Here is a 17,233-nt window from a genome sequence, read left to right as displayed (position 1 = left end):
GCCAGCGCGCAGTCTGAGCCCCGCGTCCGATATGGCGAAAGCAGCGGCAGCGTCTGCCTGCTGCATGTGTAACCTCGAGCCCCGCCGCCGCGGCTTCCTGCACTAGATCCGGGAAGTCGACGCCCGAGTCCCTTGCTGTTGCTGTTGTCTTCGAGCCGGGCGCTGCGATGGAGTAAGGGGCCGCACGGCCTAGGAGAAGCTTCGCGCTCGCCAGCTCGACCTAAGGAGGCGCCTCGGCGCGAGATGCAGCTCGGACGAAGGCCGCGCTGTAACCTCGAGCCCCGCCGCCGCGGCTTCCTGCACTAGATCCGGGAAGTCGACGCCCGAGTCCCTTGCTGTTGCTGTTGTCTTCGAGCCGGGCGCTGCGATGGAGTAAGGGGCCGCACGGCCTAGGAGAAGCTTCGCGCTCGCCAGCTCGACCTAAGGAGGCGCCTCGGCGCGAGATGCAGCTCGGACGAAGGCCGCGCGCCGTGCCGCGGGGATAGATAGAGCGCCGCCCGCACGGACTCGAACGCTGGTGTCGCTCGCTTGTTCGCTCTCTGGGTCTGGAATTCTCAGGGACGGAGGAGGGGCGCCACGGCCCCATGTGTGGGAGGATTGCTTTAGCTCCACAAACTTGCACGGCTTTTGATTACTTCTTTGGCCAATGGTTCTGCTCTGATTTCCTCCGAATTGTTGCAAATTCGCCATTGTTCCCTGGCTGCTTACAAAGTTGGATCCGGATTTTCTTTTCAACCAGGAGCCATTGGTGTCGAAGTGTCTGCAATGAACCCCGTGAATGCTACTGCTCTCTACATTTCCGCGAGCCGCCTAGTGCTCAACTACGACCCCGGAGACCCCAAGGCGTTTACAGAGATTAACAGGCTCTTGCCGTACTTCCGACAGTCCCTCTCGTGCTGTGTTTGCGGTGAGACGCTTTTTAAAATTCCCTGAAAAGTGCCTTTTTTTTAAAGCCTCCTAGATAGTGGTATCATGAACGGTTTGACTGCGTTATAGTTCACATTCAGTGTTTGTTGTTCATGAAATAGTATAATCGTTAGTTTTGAAAAGTCGCCGAGGGCCTTTTGCCCGGCGCTTCAGAAAGGCAATGAATCCTGTCAGACCGCTTTGTAGGGCAGCCTTAACATCTAAAACAGTTTAATTCACCTCCGTTGATCACGTGTTTTTTTAAACGGGCAGGCATACTTTTTACCTGTCTAAGCCTTTGCTATGGGTACAAATTGAATTCATAAGGTGGTTAAAAACATGGCTAAGACCTGGACATGTGGCGTGTTTGCATTTTTCTTCACTGGTTACTTGGGAGTGGTGTATATTCTGATGCATCCACAGCTAGACACCTTGGCAAGAAACTTAAAGCCCTGGGACACTAATAGTAACTTCTTTTTTAGGTGGGGGGGATTTTTAATTATTTTGTAGTTTCAATAAGCTGTGGCCTGCTCCGGGGTTATTTTAGGTGTTTTTTTTTTTAAACTCATGAGTAGGATTCCTTTAAATTATTTTTAAGAGATCAAGACATACGCTAAATTGTTTAATTGAAATGTCTCGAAAAGCATGATTGGTGGTAATTGGGCATGTATGATAATTATTATGCTTTTCAACAAACATAATGAAATATACCAAGGAATGGGTAGTAGAGCACTAATACATACCTTTGTTTTGTTGTTGTCTTTTGAGCAGGGTCTTACTTTGTAGTTAAGGCTGGCCCTAAACTCAGTATGTAGCCCAGGCTATCCTCGAACTCTCAGCGATCCTCCTGCTTCTGACTCCGCCTCCCAACTGCTGGGATTTTAAGCGTGAGCCACCACGCCCGGCTCATACCATTTAATGTTCTTGTTCTACCCCACATTTTAAGGCTTTGTGGCTCCACCCGTTTAGTCAGTTTGAGAAATTTCAGTACTTTCAGGCGTTCACAGATAAATAATAATGTTGCAGTAGTAGTGGCTGAAAGCAGAAATAGTATTTGAGGTACATCCTGCATTCTTTGTATACCTCTGAGGCGAGATGCTCGAAAGGTGTAGAAGAGGTGCAGATTGTGTACTTAATCTCAAACATTTAAGTAACAGTGAGTTAGTTAGTGATTGAGTGCTGTATGACTACTAACGGACAATTAATACCTTTATAGTGAAACGGTCACCCGGGGCAAATCAATTAACTGCCCAGGGCCTCAGTTATTGATGAGAGCTTTGGGCTATATTTAAATAGGGAGGAAAGTGTATAATGGAGAATTAATTTGTTTTGATTCATGGTAACTCATTCCACTCACTTTTATTTTCCTTTTTCCTATTTCCTTTCCTTTTTTTTTTTTTTTTTTTTTTTTTTTTCTCCTTTTTCTCTTGAGATGGTGGGGATCCGACCCAGGACTTCTCATGCTAGCGAAGTGCTCAGTCTCCCACCTCTCGCTTTGATGGAGCCCCCCCCCTTTGTGTACTTGGGATTAAACCAAGAGCATTCGAGTTGAATTAAGTCCCCAGCCCCCTGCTTTTTAGTTTTTATTTTCAGACAGGGTCTGGCTAAGTTGCTCAGGCTGGGATGGAACTTGTGATTTTTTTCTTTTTTTTTGGTATCTGGGATCAAACTCCGGACCTTGTGCTTAAGGCCGAGGCACCATTGAGCTACACCCCCTGCCCTGAATTTGTGGTTATCCTGCCTCATTCTCTTGGGAGAACTAGTTCACAGTCCACTTGTTGGAATGCTTTTGTTTTTGTAACACCCGCACAACTTTTGGTGATTTGAAGATCTGGGAGATGCACTAACTTTGTTCTCCACAGAGCTTTTTTTTTTGTTCTCCACAGAGCTTTTTTTTTGGAGAGTGGGTAACTAACTGCTACTGTGGTGAAGTAGGGGGGAAGAGAGCATAGAGTAGCCCATTCTGTTTGCTTTAAACAGCTGTTCTTAGTGCATTATCGGGTATCACTTGCAGCTCTTGTAGGTTCCCTCTTTAATAGGTGGATGGGATTTAGTTCTTTAAGGGGAAATGGTAGTTTTGAGTGGTTTGTATAGCTATTTAAAATTGTCAGTAGCCTTAGTAGATTGGTGGTTTACTTGAAAACATTTTCCCAAACTTTAACTTGGACTTCAAAAACTGACTTTTAATGTAAAGACTATATTAAGGCGGGCATGGTGGCGCCTGCCTGGAATCCCAGCACTTGGAAGCCTGAGCTCAAGTTCAGTCTCAACTATGTAGCAAGACCCTGTCTCAAAAAACAAAACAAAAAAAAAAAGCTATATTAAAAAGAAAGCCCTACTGTGGCCTTAAAAAAAAAACCCTGTCTTGGCAATACAGGGGGCATTTTTCTGACGGTGGAACACTGTAATTCTTTCTTGCTGAAGCCTTCCTCCCTCATCATCCTATGGAAAAGATTTGTGGGTTCTACTTCCCTGTAATTGAGTAGCTGGTATGAAATTGCAGTAATGATGTAGGTTCAGGGTTTTCCTCCCAAGTCTGGCTATCAAGAAAGAGAGAAAGCTTTTATTTGCTTTCAGCTCCAGCATTTAATTGTCTTTGTACTAGGTACTATCCTAGACTTTTTTCTTAGTTCAAAACCATAAACTCATATTATTGCATGTGTGCAATTTTATGAAAACAATAAGTATGCAAAAATAGTTTAATTCTATTTTGGTGCTGTAAATAGGGAGTTTTATTTTAACAGAGTCTGATGTTTGACTTAGGCCTTGAACTCATAGTGTAGCACAGGCTAACTTTGAACTTGCAGTGATCCTCCTGCCTCAGCCTCCCAAGTGCTGGGATTACAGGTGTGTAAAACTATGGCTACAAATTTTTACAAAATTTTTCCGCCTCAGACAAATTTCTATTTTTGCCTTTTCAAACATGCTTTTTTTGTCTGCTTTCTCTTACCATTGTTTCTTGGAGTTATCTTTGCCTAAAATACACTCTGTTTCTACAGAGGTTCAACTTGACTCTCGCTGAATTCTTCCTTGCTCACTCCAGCAAAAAGTTCTTTATTCTCTGAACCTCTGTATCCTGTGTTCTATCCATAAGTACTTATAATAAATGCAGTTTTTGTATTTGTCGCATTTTGCTGGTATATAATAACAAAGTTCTTAGAGAAAATGCTTTAGAGTACATTTTTTTGTGCTTCTCTTTCTTTACCCTTTCTCCAGTCAGTTAACATGTAGGTTTTAAATGGACTCCGAGAAAGTGAGAGGTCAGGGAAGGTAACATAACTTTGCACACTTAGCAGTAGAGGTCGTGGCTTTCACATTTATTGTGTTACTAGTAGGCAAGTTGCTTTAACTTTTTGTCTTTTTTTTTTTTTAAATCTGCTGTAAGTTTGTTTATCCAAATTTGTGTTGAGTATGGGCTTATTTTTAAGTGGCTTGAAAAAACTTCAAACCCACAAGAAAGCTATGAACTTAGTGACTGTCACATGTGCTAAATGCTTAATGCTCTGCCTTTGCACAGTAGAGAAAGGCAGTGAGGGAAAGAGACTTACTAGGTCAGTTTTTGTCAAGCCATGATTATTCACTGGAATTACAGGTTCTGTTATCATTGGTCTTTGAAATGCTAGTTGATTATCATTGTTTTTTCAATTGCTTTGTGTATTTAAATCTTTTAAAACTTTTAGTGAATGGAGTAGCCATGCTCTAGAGAATTACATTCTTTCTAGGCCACAGAAACACTGACCAGAACAATCACTATGGGTACTGTTCTTAAGTGTCAGTTTCTTGCTGTTATAAATACTGAATTTGTAATATGAGGAAGTAGAATTTCTCTTTTTATGGCATGAGAAATGATAAATTACACCCTAGAGATTTTAGGTTTGCTTTAAACTTTTAAGTCTTCAAATGGTAAAAGTTGGATCACATCAAATCCTTTTAGAGCTGGAAACTACTCTTGGAAATAGTCCAAAAATTAGGGTCTCTTTTCTTAGGCATATGAATATTTTCCAGGTGTGTGGTTTTTTTTTGTTTTTGTTTTTGTTTTTGTTTTTTTTTTTTTTTTTTTTTTTTTTTTTTTTTTTTTTGTCAAGACAGAGTTTCATTATGTTGTTGAGACTGACCTGGAACTGAATCAAACTCACAGTGATTCTCCTGCCTCAGCCTCCTGAATGCTGGGATTATAGGCGTGCGCCACCATGCCCGGCTTCCAGGTGTTTTAATTAGAGTCTAGAAACAGAGATTTTGGCTGTGGATGTCCTTAATTAGTAGTTGTAGACCCTTTAGATGTCTGATTCCTCACTTATGAAACAGGAAGGGGCTGGAAATGGTTTCCTTCTTATACAGGATGACAAATGGTGACCAGCTATTGTTTTCCAAGTTAAGGATTTAAATATAAAGCTCATCATCTTTTCTTATTACTGCTACTTTTAAATTCCACTGAAAAGTAGGTAGTTCCTGAGGATGGGAACCTTGCTTGATTAAAGTTCAACATCATACAGTACTGTGTGTTACTGTCTGGCTCAACATGTATTTGTGGATTGGATGCGTACTTGTACATTGAAAAGAGAACTTTTTAGTATCAAAGCAGTAAGGATATGCACTAAGAATAAAGAGTATCCTTTAAAAGATATAGTTCGCCAGGTATGGTGGTGCATGCCTGTAATCCCAGCACTGGGGAGGCTGAGGCAGGAGGACCGCTGTGAGTTTGAGACCAGCCTGAGCTACATAGTGAGTTCCAGGTCAGTCTCACTACATAGTGAGATCCTGTCTTGAAAAATCAAAAAACAAACAAACAAAAATTAGATTTAGTTCTGTGAAAGACTACTTTTCATTATCTGTATTTTTTTTTCATGTTGCCCTGTTCGTAAAAACAGTAGCAGAAGAGCCACACAAGGAAGGCTGTCTCTGTCTTTTTAAAATTTTTTGTTTTGAGACAGGGTCTTGCTATATAATTTATGCTGGCCTTGCACTCATGTGTAGCCTAGGCTGGCCTTGAATTTTTGCTTATCTGCCTCAGCCTCCTAATGCTTGTTGAGGTTACAGGTGTGTGCCACAACACTCAGACCACAAGGATCTCTTTTAGTTCCAGAATCATGATTCTCCCTTAGCAAAAGTAACTTTGGTTTCTGCCTGAGCAAGCAGTAATTTATCAATAGCAAGAATCTTGTAATATGTAATTTGAATATATCTTTGAGTAGTTTAGATTGTTTTTCTTCTACTCTTTGCTTTTATTTTTGTCTCTGTCTTATTCTGTCTGGTGATAGTAAGGATTGAACAACCTAGGGCATTTGCACTCAGCTACATCTGCCACCCTTTTTTTTTTTTTAATTTGGACACAGAGTCTTGCTAACTTGCTAACTTGTCTAGTTTGGATTTGAATTTGGGATCCTCTTGCTTCAGCTTCCCAAAGTGTTGGGATTTTGACCCACCTACCTCACAAGCACAAGGTCCTCAGTTCAATTCCCCAGTACCCAAAAATATTTTTTTGTTTTTGAGATAGGGTTTTGCTAAGTTTCCTAGGCTGATCTCAAATTTGTGATCCTCTGTGCTTACCCTCCAGGTACCTGGGTTACAGGTGAGCTCTATATCAGGCTTGTATTTCTAGATGGAAACTAAATTAAAGGCTATTTGAATAATTGTGCATTTGTTATTTTGTTTTATATTTATACTTTTTTTGCATGTTTATTTGACAGTTGAATTTAATTTTCTTATGCTACTATCATTAAGAATTTTGTGGTAAGCATTTAACAAAGTTTGACATTTTAATATTTTAAGTGTACAGTTCAGTGTGTTAACTATATATTTATATCATCGAAGATCACAATGTTTTCACTTGTAAATCTGAGACTCTATATCAGTTAACAACATCTCTCCATTTCCCTCTGTGCCCAGCCTCTGATAGCACCTTTCTGTTTCTATAAATTTGACTATTGTAGTACTTCATATAAACAGAATCATATAATATTTGTCTTTTTGTGACTGGCTTATTCCACTTAACATAATGTTCTAAAAATTGATCTATGTCATAGTATGTGACGAGTTCCTTTTAAAGATTTAATAATCTGCTTTATATACCATATTTTGTTTATCCTTTCATTCATTGATGGACATTTGAGTTGCTTCTACCTCTTGGCTATTTTGAACATTTGCTATGACCATGGGTACACAGATAATCTCTTTGAGACTTTGCTTTCAGTCTTTGTGTATATACAGTAGTTTCTCTTTATTTGCATTGCTTGTCATAATTTGTTATGTTTGATTGACTACCGTCTGAAACTATCAAATGGAAAATTCCAGAAGTATATGATTCAAAATTCCACATCACACTCAGGAGGCTGAGGCAGGAGGATCGCTGTGAGTTCGAGACCAGCCTGAGCTACATAGCGAGTTCTAGGTCAGTCTCACTACATAGTGAGACCCTGTCTCAAAAACCAAAAAAAAAAAAAAAAATTCCACATCATTCTGATCTCTGTGCTGGCTCTTTCCACCCTTGGGTGTGAATTGCCCTTTTTGTATATACCCTATATAAACTACTCACTATTGGTAGCCCTCTTTCTTTGTTAGCCGATGACCTTGGATAGGTGGTACAAGGGGTGGGAATGGGCAGGGAGTGTCTCTTGAAAACTGAAATTGGGGATCCTCCAAATGGAGAGCTGGTGGGGGGCAAAGTTTCAGGGTGACTTAGCTTCTGAGTAAGGGGAAATCAATTTTTAAAAATCAGATAAACAAATGGGGGATACAATATGCATTTGCAATCCTTCCCACAAATTGTTGCCTTGTAGAGGGCTTCATTTTCCCAGGCTGGGGAATCCCCTTCACATGTTCTGCAAGTTGAACTGGATACTGGCTTTGGGTGACTGGAAGGGATCTCCACTAATCCCTATCACTATCCCAAAAAGCCCCTCGAGGAACAAGACAGGTATCCACCGTGTATATACTAAGTATTGGTAGCCTTCTTAGTTATCACATCCATTGTCCAAGATACGTGATATCACAGTGCCTCATGTTTGGGTCACTCTTATTTAATAATGCTCAAAGTACAAGGAGGAGTAATGCTGGCAGTTCAGATAATCGAAAAAGTAAAGGGTAAGTGTGTCCTTAGGTGGAAAGGTGACAGTTATTTTTTTTTTGTACCGGGGATCGAACTTGGGTCCTTGTGTTTGTGAGGCAGGTAGGTGGCGGAACCCCGGAGCTAAATCCCTGGCCCAGTGACCTTCTTAATAAGGAAAAAAGATTGTATGTCGTGGTGTTTTTAGATTTTTATTTATCTTTTTTGTGCTGAGGATTAAACCTAGAGCCTTGTGTGTGCCAGCTAAGAATGCTTTCTACCACTGAGTTACCCTAATAGCCCCTACAAAAAAATATTTTTAGAGACTGCATTCACATAATTTTTATTGTAGTATAATTGTTCTATTTTATTTTATTTTTTTATCTCTTACTGTATTTATAAATTTTGTTATTTAAGTATATGTGGAGGAAAAAAAAAGTGTATTCTATGATTTCAGGTATTTGCTAGGGATCTTAGAATGTATTTCCCAAGGGTGTTACTCTTTATCCAGAAGTGGGTTTACTGGATCTTGGGAGACTTTTGTTTTTCACTTTTTGAGGATCCTTCCTGTATCTTTTTCCATGGTGATTGCACCATTTTACAATCTCCCTAAAGTGTACATGGATTCCTTTTTTTCTATATACTGAAACCCCCGCCCCCCCCTTCTTTCTCTTTCTTTCCTTTTCCTTGAGACAGAATCTTGTTATGTATCTGGGTTGGCCTTGAATTGGATGTGTAGCTCAGGCTTGCATGGAACTTACCATCCTCTTCCCTCTGCCTCCTGAATGCTGGGCCATAGTTTCCCTCCTTTCCCCGCCCCTCTTCCCTTCCCCGCTTCCTCCCCTTTGCTACCCACCACCTTTATTCTTTCCTTTTCACTTTGCTCTTTTTCCATTCTGGGGATTAAACCCAGGGTCTTTGCACTGAGCTATGTCCCCACCCCCCACCCCTTTTAAATTTTGAGACAGACTTCACAAGTTGCTTGGGTAGGCCTTGGATTTGAAATCCTTCCTCAGACTTCCAGAGTGGGACTTGGATTTGAAATCTTGCCTCAGACTTCCAGAGTGCTGGGATTACAGGCATGTTCCACCGCTCTGGATCTTTATTTTTATTCTGAGACAGGATTTTATTAAATTGCCAACCTTGAACTTGCAGCCCCTCTTGCTTCAGGTTATATATAGTCTTGTGTCACTCTGCCTGACAGAATTAACATTTGTGTACATGTAACAATTTCAGATATTTTCTGAATAGCTCTTTGGTTTAAAGCACAGGTTGGTTTACTATTTCCCCCCCACCTTTTTTTTCTTGAGGCTTAAATTCACCTGTTGTTTCTTATCTCAGAAAAAAAAATTTTTTAAGTGTTACTGGGGATTGAACCCAAGGAGCTCTGAGCTACGTCTCCACCCCTTTTAAGTTTGCAGTAAGGGCTTGCTAAGTTGCCCAAGTTGGCCTCAAACTCACGATCCTCTTTCTTAGCCTCCTGAGAGAATTTAGGGAGCATTTATTTTGTAAATTAGTAAGAACAGTGTTTAATAATTTTCTTGACAGATAAACTTATTTGAGAAATATGTAACCAGTTTATTTTCCTAAGAAAACCCTCCTTTTTATAGTTTTCCTTTTTTAGTATTTTGAGATGTTCTGAAATAATTTATTTCTACTTGGGTATATTTGTGCAGGTTGAAATTGCCTTTGGGAAAGGATTTTTTAAGTGTATGGTTTTGGGTGCTGTTGGGAAGACAAAAGAGGTTTTGATCCATAGTCTTGTCATGATAAAAGCACCTGAGAAGTCAATAATAATTCTGGTTTAAGTAATGGTTTGAGGCAGGCAGTATGGTATTCAGCCTCAAAGGTGCTGGGATTACACGTGTGTGCCAACATGTCTGGCCTAGTTGGCTTCTTGAGGGATCAGAAAATAAAGTTTGTCTGGAATAAATAATCCTTGTAGGAGAGCCCTTGTCTTGTAAGAGTTACTTAGGGACCTTTTATGTGGTTAAGTTTTGATGCTAGGCTAAGAAATTTTACATTCACCCTGTAGACTTTAAGGGTAACAGATGCATCTACATCAGAGAACTGAAGAGAATGGTGAAAGTGGAAAGAACAGGAACAATATAAGATAGTGTGAAGGGACAATACTTAATCTTCTATATGAGTGATGGCCAGCCTTTTAGAGCTTAGCCTGCTGCAGCATACTTTGCCACTACTGATGTATATGGTTTTTTTTTTTTTGGTACTGGGGATTGAACTCGGGTTGGATATGGTTATCATAATGTTCTAATTCTTTATTCTGTGCTGAGTTACACTTTGTTATGGTTGGCCTTACCTCCCTTTGTTTAAATAGAGTAAATATTTCCTACTCAAATTTGTAGACATACCTAGCACAGTGCTTTCACATAGCATATACTTGATAAAAATGTACTAGATTGTGTTGAAGAATTTATAAAACTGGCGGTTTACTACATATGCATGGGAAAAATTGAAGGGGTTGAAGAGGTGGCTCAGATCATACCAAAAATGAAGTAAGGGACAATACTTATTTTGGGGTAACAGGAAGAGTCTAGGTTAAGTGGGTTCAAGATGTTCATGTTGAGGCCACAATTCATGGCTTGCTGCCGGGTTGCTCTTGAATTCCATCCTGTGATGTTAAATATTAAATATCTGCCAGTAGTGGTTCAAACTGCCCAATGGGATAGTTATGCATGTACCACCAGTGGTTCATTATTAAATTAAAATAATGTAAGGACAGCCCAATTAAAATACTCTTCCGAGTCCTTTGTGTGGTGCTCTTTGTGTCTGTAATCCCACCTACGTGGAGGTGAACTTAATTAACCACCGCAGTTTGAGGCCGGTTTGGGCCATATAATGAGGTCTCTTAAAAACCCTTCAGGGACTGTAGCAATGGTATTGAAATTTGAGAGAAGTCAGGGGCTTGGGAGAGATTGCATTTAAGATACAAATCAGAGTAGATGAAATGTGGGCTTGTGGGGAAAGAATAGGAGGATGGGATAATGTTGAATGATTTTATGGTTGCCTCAGGCTTGAAGTTATTGTTCTGTCCCCAACCTTTTTAAAATTTATTTTAAGACAAGATCTTGGTAAATCCTTAAAGTGGCCAGCTGACCTTGAATTTTGATCCTCCTGATTATACCTTCCAGAGTTCTGGGATTACAGGTGTATATGCTACTAGCCTGGTTTAGACTATTTTTCATGGAGAGAATTCTTTGGGAACAATTCACAAAGCCTGTGATAAAATTTGCCCTTCAACAGCTAGAAGACAGTTTTTCCCTTTGATGAGTGTTACCATTATGTATGTCTAAAATGTACCAATAAATGTTTTACTATAAGAAAAAAAATTTTTTTAAGGAAAAAAAAAAAGGGCAGAAGATTTAACTCACTGCACCTGCCTCATAAATGCAAGGTCCTGAGTTTGATCCAAAAAAGACTTTTTATGTGTTTCTGAAAAGATAAATGTCACTCAATTCCCTTTTCTGGCAGCAACCTGGTTTCAGTTTCTCTAAAAGTGTCGATTTTTGTTTCTATTTCCATGGTGGTTTAGATATGGCCAGATGAAATTATCTGTTTTGGTGACTTGGAGAAAATATTTAGTGAGATGCAGTTGTTGGGTTAGAATAGAAATTTGGTCCAAGTGTTCTGAGGTGTGTGCCCTGTAGTCTTAAATACTTGTGAGATTGAGGCAAAGAGATCATTAAAACCCAATGTAACATACCTTGTCTCTTAAAACCCCCAAACACACATATTTGTTTGTGAATTTGATAGTATTTTTTTAAGCTTGGCAAAGATTATCGAATTGATGGTCATTGTTTAAAATCACATAAAAATCCAGATATTAGAACCTTTCTATAAAATTGTCAGACCCTGAAAAGGTGGGTCAACATTCTCTTGTGATAATAGCATCATGGACTGGAGTTGAAAGAATTTTTGTACTTTATGGTTAGGGGTATGTATTCTCAATTTGCTCATAAGCACACCCAGCCTTTGGCACTTTTCTTTCCTTTACCTGCTTGTCTGTATGACTGTTTGGATTTGTAATCCTGAGGATTGGAGGATTTACAAAGACTTTTGCTCTGGACACTATTTAGAAGTATAAATTTAGAATTTTGAGAACCTGAATTATTTTGTAAAGCCTTGTTACCTGGATAAGAATCAAGATTGCTGGCCAGGGATGTAGCTTAGTGGCACTGTACCTGCCTGGAAAGTACAGGGTCCTGAGTTCAATCCATGGTAAACCCCCCACTCCAAAGATGGCTGTGTCAGACAACAGTTGTTCACAGTATTTCTGGTCAGTTTAAATAAGTTGTTTATTTGTTGTTCAGGTCCTCTATATCTTTACTTGCTTTCTCTTAATTTTATCAGTTACTGAGAGATATTAAAATCTGTAAGTATGGGTTTCTGAGTTCCTTCCTGGAATTTTGTCATGTCTTGATGCTCTTCTATTAGGTATGTAAATAAAACATTTTGAACCTATGGAATAATACAGTTAACGTATTGTTAATGTTTGTGTTTAGTAATTCTGTCATCTTTGTTATTTGTGGGGTTGCTCTTGATTTTTTTCTGCTTATCATTGGTTACAATCTTCAGGTTTTTTTGTTTTGTTTGTTTTTTGTTTTTTGAGACAGACTGTCACTATGTAGTTCCGAGAGGCCTCGAATTTACTATGTAGCCCAGGTTGGCTTTGTTTGTTTGTTTGTTTGTTGTTGTTGTTGGTTTTTTTTTGGTACCAGGGATCGAACTCAGGCCCTTGTGCTTGCAAGGCAGGCAGTAGAGCCACTGATCTAAATCCCTGGCCTAAGTTGGCTTTGAACTTGTGTTGATCTCCACCCTCAGTCTCCCATGCGCTGGGATCACAGGTGTGTACCTCCATGCCTGGCTGTGTCCTGCTGCTTTTCATGTTGGGTTAATTATGATTGGATGCCAGGTATTTTACCTTATAAAACTTTACTCTGTTGTTAATGTATTTTAGTATTATAAGTATTCTTGAACTTTTTTTCGGGGGAGGTTGAGATCATTAACTTGAAGAGTGATCCTTTTGAGACTTGTTTTTAAACTTACAAATCAGGACCACAACAGCCTTTAAGTTGATGGGGTAATTTTTCTACACTACTGAGGTACGAACCTTCTATTTGATGCTTTGTGAATTGCAGTTTCTTAGTCTGAATGATGAGAACAGGTTCTACTTCCTCTGAGTTACAGGGATTGTTCCCTCTGATCCTTTCTTGGGGTTCCTAGTAGTTTCCTCAGACACATATACTAATCGAAGTCAGCTGAAGACTTTGAAGGGGGAGGACCTTGTGCAAATCTTGAACTCTTTTTGTTGTATAGCTCTCAATCTCTGATACTGTGTTTTCGTAGCTTTGTCTTTTCTATTCAGGGAGATTCCCAGGCTTTGTCCTGATTCTCTCCCTGCTCTTTGGCCTGAAATTATCATCAGTCAGTAAGCTGGGACCATTATAGGGTTTACCTAATTTGTTCCCCCTCTCAGGAATCATTGTCCTATTCTACTTAAAGTTCTCACTATTTAAAAGCCATTGTTTTGTTCAGTTTTTAAGAGAGTGAATCTGATAATTCCATTTTGTTTTGAAACACAGTAAGATCACACATTGTACCTATGTTGTTTGAAACAGCTACTATGTGATTTAAATTTTATTGCATTAAAGCTAAATTTTAATTTAGTTTTTGAACAAACATTTTTAGTGTTTCACTATGTAGTTCATTAATTTATTTTTTGAACAAACATTTTTAGTGTTTCACTATGTAGTTCAGGCTGCTTTGAACTCACTGTGTAGCTCAGGCTGCCCTTATAAAGTTGCAGCGATCTGCCTGGGTCTTAACTGAGTACTGGGATCACAGACATGTGCCACCATGCCTGGCCTAAAACTAGACATTTTTTTCCCCGCTTTTAATTTTTTATTGGTAATAGATATAAGGTAATAACATTCGTCTTAGAGAGTCTGTACCTGTCCATGATATAACTTGCTGGCTTTTTCCCCCATTCCCCTCCCATCTTTGATTCCTCTTCCCCTTCTTATTTACAAAATCTTTGTTTCCATTTTTTTCTTTTTGTCCCTTCCTTTCTCCCTCCTCCCTTCCGCGTTCCCCTTTTCATTTGAACATTTTCCTCCCATTTCTCAATATCTGTTGTGCATTTTGGTCCTTATTTACACTTCTTTTCTTCACACTAGAGAAATGTGGTATTTAAACGTTTGCTTGATTTATCTGACTTGAGTATGGTCTCAAGGTGCATCCATTTAGCTAGAAATATGTCAAGCTTATCCTTGTTTATGCAAGAGTTAGTACTCAATTTTATTAAAAACCACATCTTTAAGCCAGGGACTTAGCTCAGTGGTGCCACCACCTGCCTCACAAATACAAGGTCCTGAGTTCAATCATCGGTACCAAAACCAAAACAAAAAAACACATCTTCTTTATTCATAGTTTGATGGGCATTTGGGCTGTTTCCAAGATTTAGCTGTTACAAACTGTGCTGCTATAAACACAGATGTGGATATATTGCTGTAGTTTTCAGTGTAAGCTTCATTAGATTGATACCTAGGTTTTTCATTTTTACTAATAAAAACAGCATAGTAGCTGGACGTGGGAGCACACATCTGTAATCCCAGCACCCGGGAAGGTAGGGCAGGAGGATTGCTGTGAGTTTGAGACCAGCCTGGGCTACATAGTGAGTTCCAGGTCAGTCTCAGCTATGTAGTGAGACCCTGTCTCAAAAAAAAAAAAAAAAAAAGAGACCTGAGGATCAGGGAACAGATTAGAAGATGGAGAAACAAGTCTGAACACACTCAGCCACATTATCTTTGACAGAGAAGCCAAACACCTTCACTGGAAGAAAGATGGCCTCTCTTTAATATTTCTTTCTTTTTTTTTTTTTTTTTTTTTTTTTTTTTTTGGTACTGGGCATTGATAGAACTCAGGACCTTGTGCTTGAGAGGAAGACAACAGAACCCCTGAGCTAAATCCCTGGCCTTTGGTCTCTTTAATAAATGGTGCTGGGAAAACTGGTTTTCCACATGCTGAAGATTAAAAGTAGACCCATATCTTTCAACACCATGCACTAAACAAAAATCAAAATGGAACAAAGATCTAAATATTAAAACTGAAACACCAGATCTCCTGGAAGATAGAATAGATAGAACTCTTGAAGACACTGGTATAGGAAAAGACTTTATGAACAAAACCCCAATTGTATAGGAAATATCACAAAGGATCAACAATTGGGATCTCATTTTATTAAAAAGCTTTTGCACAGCAAAATAAATCACCAACATTGTGAAGAGACCACCCACAGAGTGGGAAAATTTTTTTGCCAGCTGTTCTTCAAAAGGACTAATATCTAGAATATATAAAGGACTCAAAGAAATCAGATCCCCCAAATTTAAAGACCCAGTCCAAAAATGGGCGTCTGTAATGAATAGGAACTTTTCAGATGAAGAAGTAGAAGTGGCAAATAAATACATGAAAAAATGTTCAACATTGCTGTTCATTCGAGAGATACAAATTAAAACAGTGCTGAGATTCCATCTGCAGAAAGAATGGCTGCTATCAGAAAATCAACCAATAACAAGTGCTGGAGATGCTGTGGGGAAAAAGGAACCCTTTTCTGTTGATGGGAGTGCAGACTGGTGTGAGTTAGCACTGTGGAAATAAGCATGGTGATTCCTCAAAAAACTAAAACTACAGGTTCCATTTTACCCAGTTATTCCCCTTTTTGGTGTCTTCCTGAGATAAAAAAGCATCCTTCCACAGTGATATTTGTACACACATGTTTATAGTGGCACAGTTTAATAGCTAAATCTTTTTTTCCTCTTAAATTATTTTATTGATACATTTTAGGTATACAGTACATTTACATTCATCATTGGGAACTTGTATTTTTACATGTTGTATCTTATCTTGGTTCTTATTTTTTCCCCTTTGCCCTGCCCTCCCTTCATCCCCTCCATCCCTCCCTCTTTGCAAAAGCGTTTCCATTTTTTTCCTTTTCCTTCTTTCCTTTCCCCTACCCCTCCTACTTTCCCTACCCCTGGGCACCTTTTATTCCTAATTCACATTATCAATTAATTCATTTTAATCTTTATTTATACTTCTAGTTTCTCATACTTGAGAAACTGTTTGGTATTTACACGTGTGACCTATTTATTTCACTTAAGAGTATGTCCTCAGTGTGCATCCGTTTAGCTATAAATGTCTCTTAATTTCTCATTCTTTTTTTTTAAAGGAATATAAAACTATTTATTGACCACTGCTCACCATTATTTACAATAAAGTAAACAATATACAGTAGGATAACATTCTGACTACTACAAAGTTATTTTACTGGCTTCTGTTTAAAAACAGTAACCTGAATACTGAAAAGATTTGAGCCTACATGTACGGAACAAGTTGGGGGTCAAGAAAAACATGCAGGTCAATAATTTAAAGTTTGTTCACTCATTTGTTCTAGCAGGTTCTAAACTGTGACCACCTCCAGCCACTCAGTAGGTTTCCATGAGCCCATGTCTTTCCATGAATCCCGACTAAGATTTTAACTTACAAGGGAATGGGTCATGAGGAATCTTGAACATTCCCTTAACTCCTTAGCTAAATAAACCAGGTTTAGACTATACCTTTTGGGTGGGGAAGTTGTTGGTAGTGACACAATTTTTCTTTTTAGGAATTCTGCAAGCAAACTGCTGTATTTTTGTGATTATAGATACAGATATAGCTGCTTTGAAAATACTCACTTTGTCCAATTAACTACAGACTCATCTATTTAACTTGAAGGGTTATGGCCTTCTGGATAACTTTCAGTTTTAACTCCAAGTGGTTTATTTCTTAGGTTGCTCAGAATGATGGCATCACAAACATGCTTATCACCCATACTTTTTTTTTGGTGAATATTTAAAAACAGAACAAAAACCATTTACATAAGTATTTTATTTATACACACACAAACAAAAAACTCAGAATGGTCCTTAAGCATGTGAGCTAAAAATGAGTTGTTTGACTATAGATTTCTCCAATATTTAGAAAAGTAGAGGAAACATATCAGGGTATCAATGCTATTTTCTGATAAAGGAAGCAACTACAGAATGCTTTTTATTTGTTCAAAGTAACCAGTGCTATTGATGCAAAACAAACAAAACCCAACAACTTCCCCAAATACTACTTTCAAAACCAACATAGTAAACTTGATTTTCATTAGAATGCGTTTTTTTCCACATGAGTAAATAAAAAAACCAAGACCCATATTTTATATATATATAAATATATATA

The 17,233-nt window shown here is 38.8% G+C and overlaps 1 protein-coding gene across 1 annotated transcript in view; it reads left to right on the top strand.

Annotated features, from left to right (window-relative positions):
- Nucleotides 1–271: 271 nt before the first annotated feature.
- Msl2 (MSL complex subunit 2) overlaps nt 272–17,233 on the top strand; it is a 40,661-nt gene continuing 23,699 nt past the window's right edge. Inside the window, exon 1 of the mRNA XM_010625511.3 lies at nt 272–907. Coding sequence (XP_010623813.1) covers nt 766–907 — 142 coding nt within the window. The 5' untranslated portion in view covers nt 272–765. The remainder of the gene's footprint in view (nt 908–17,233) is intronic.

Source organism: Fukomys damarensis, unplaced genomic scaffold (assembly GCF_012274545.1).
Source record: "Fukomys damarensis isolate Sample0158 unplaced genomic scaffold, DMR_v1.0_HiC HiC_scaffold_37, whole genome shotgun sequence".
Lineage (NCBI taxonomy): Eukaryota > Metazoa > Chordata > Mammalia > Rodentia > Bathyergidae > Fukomys > Fukomys damarensis.
Note: the sequence above shows the minus strand (reverse complement) of the source record. Positions and strands in the feature narration are given on the sequence as shown.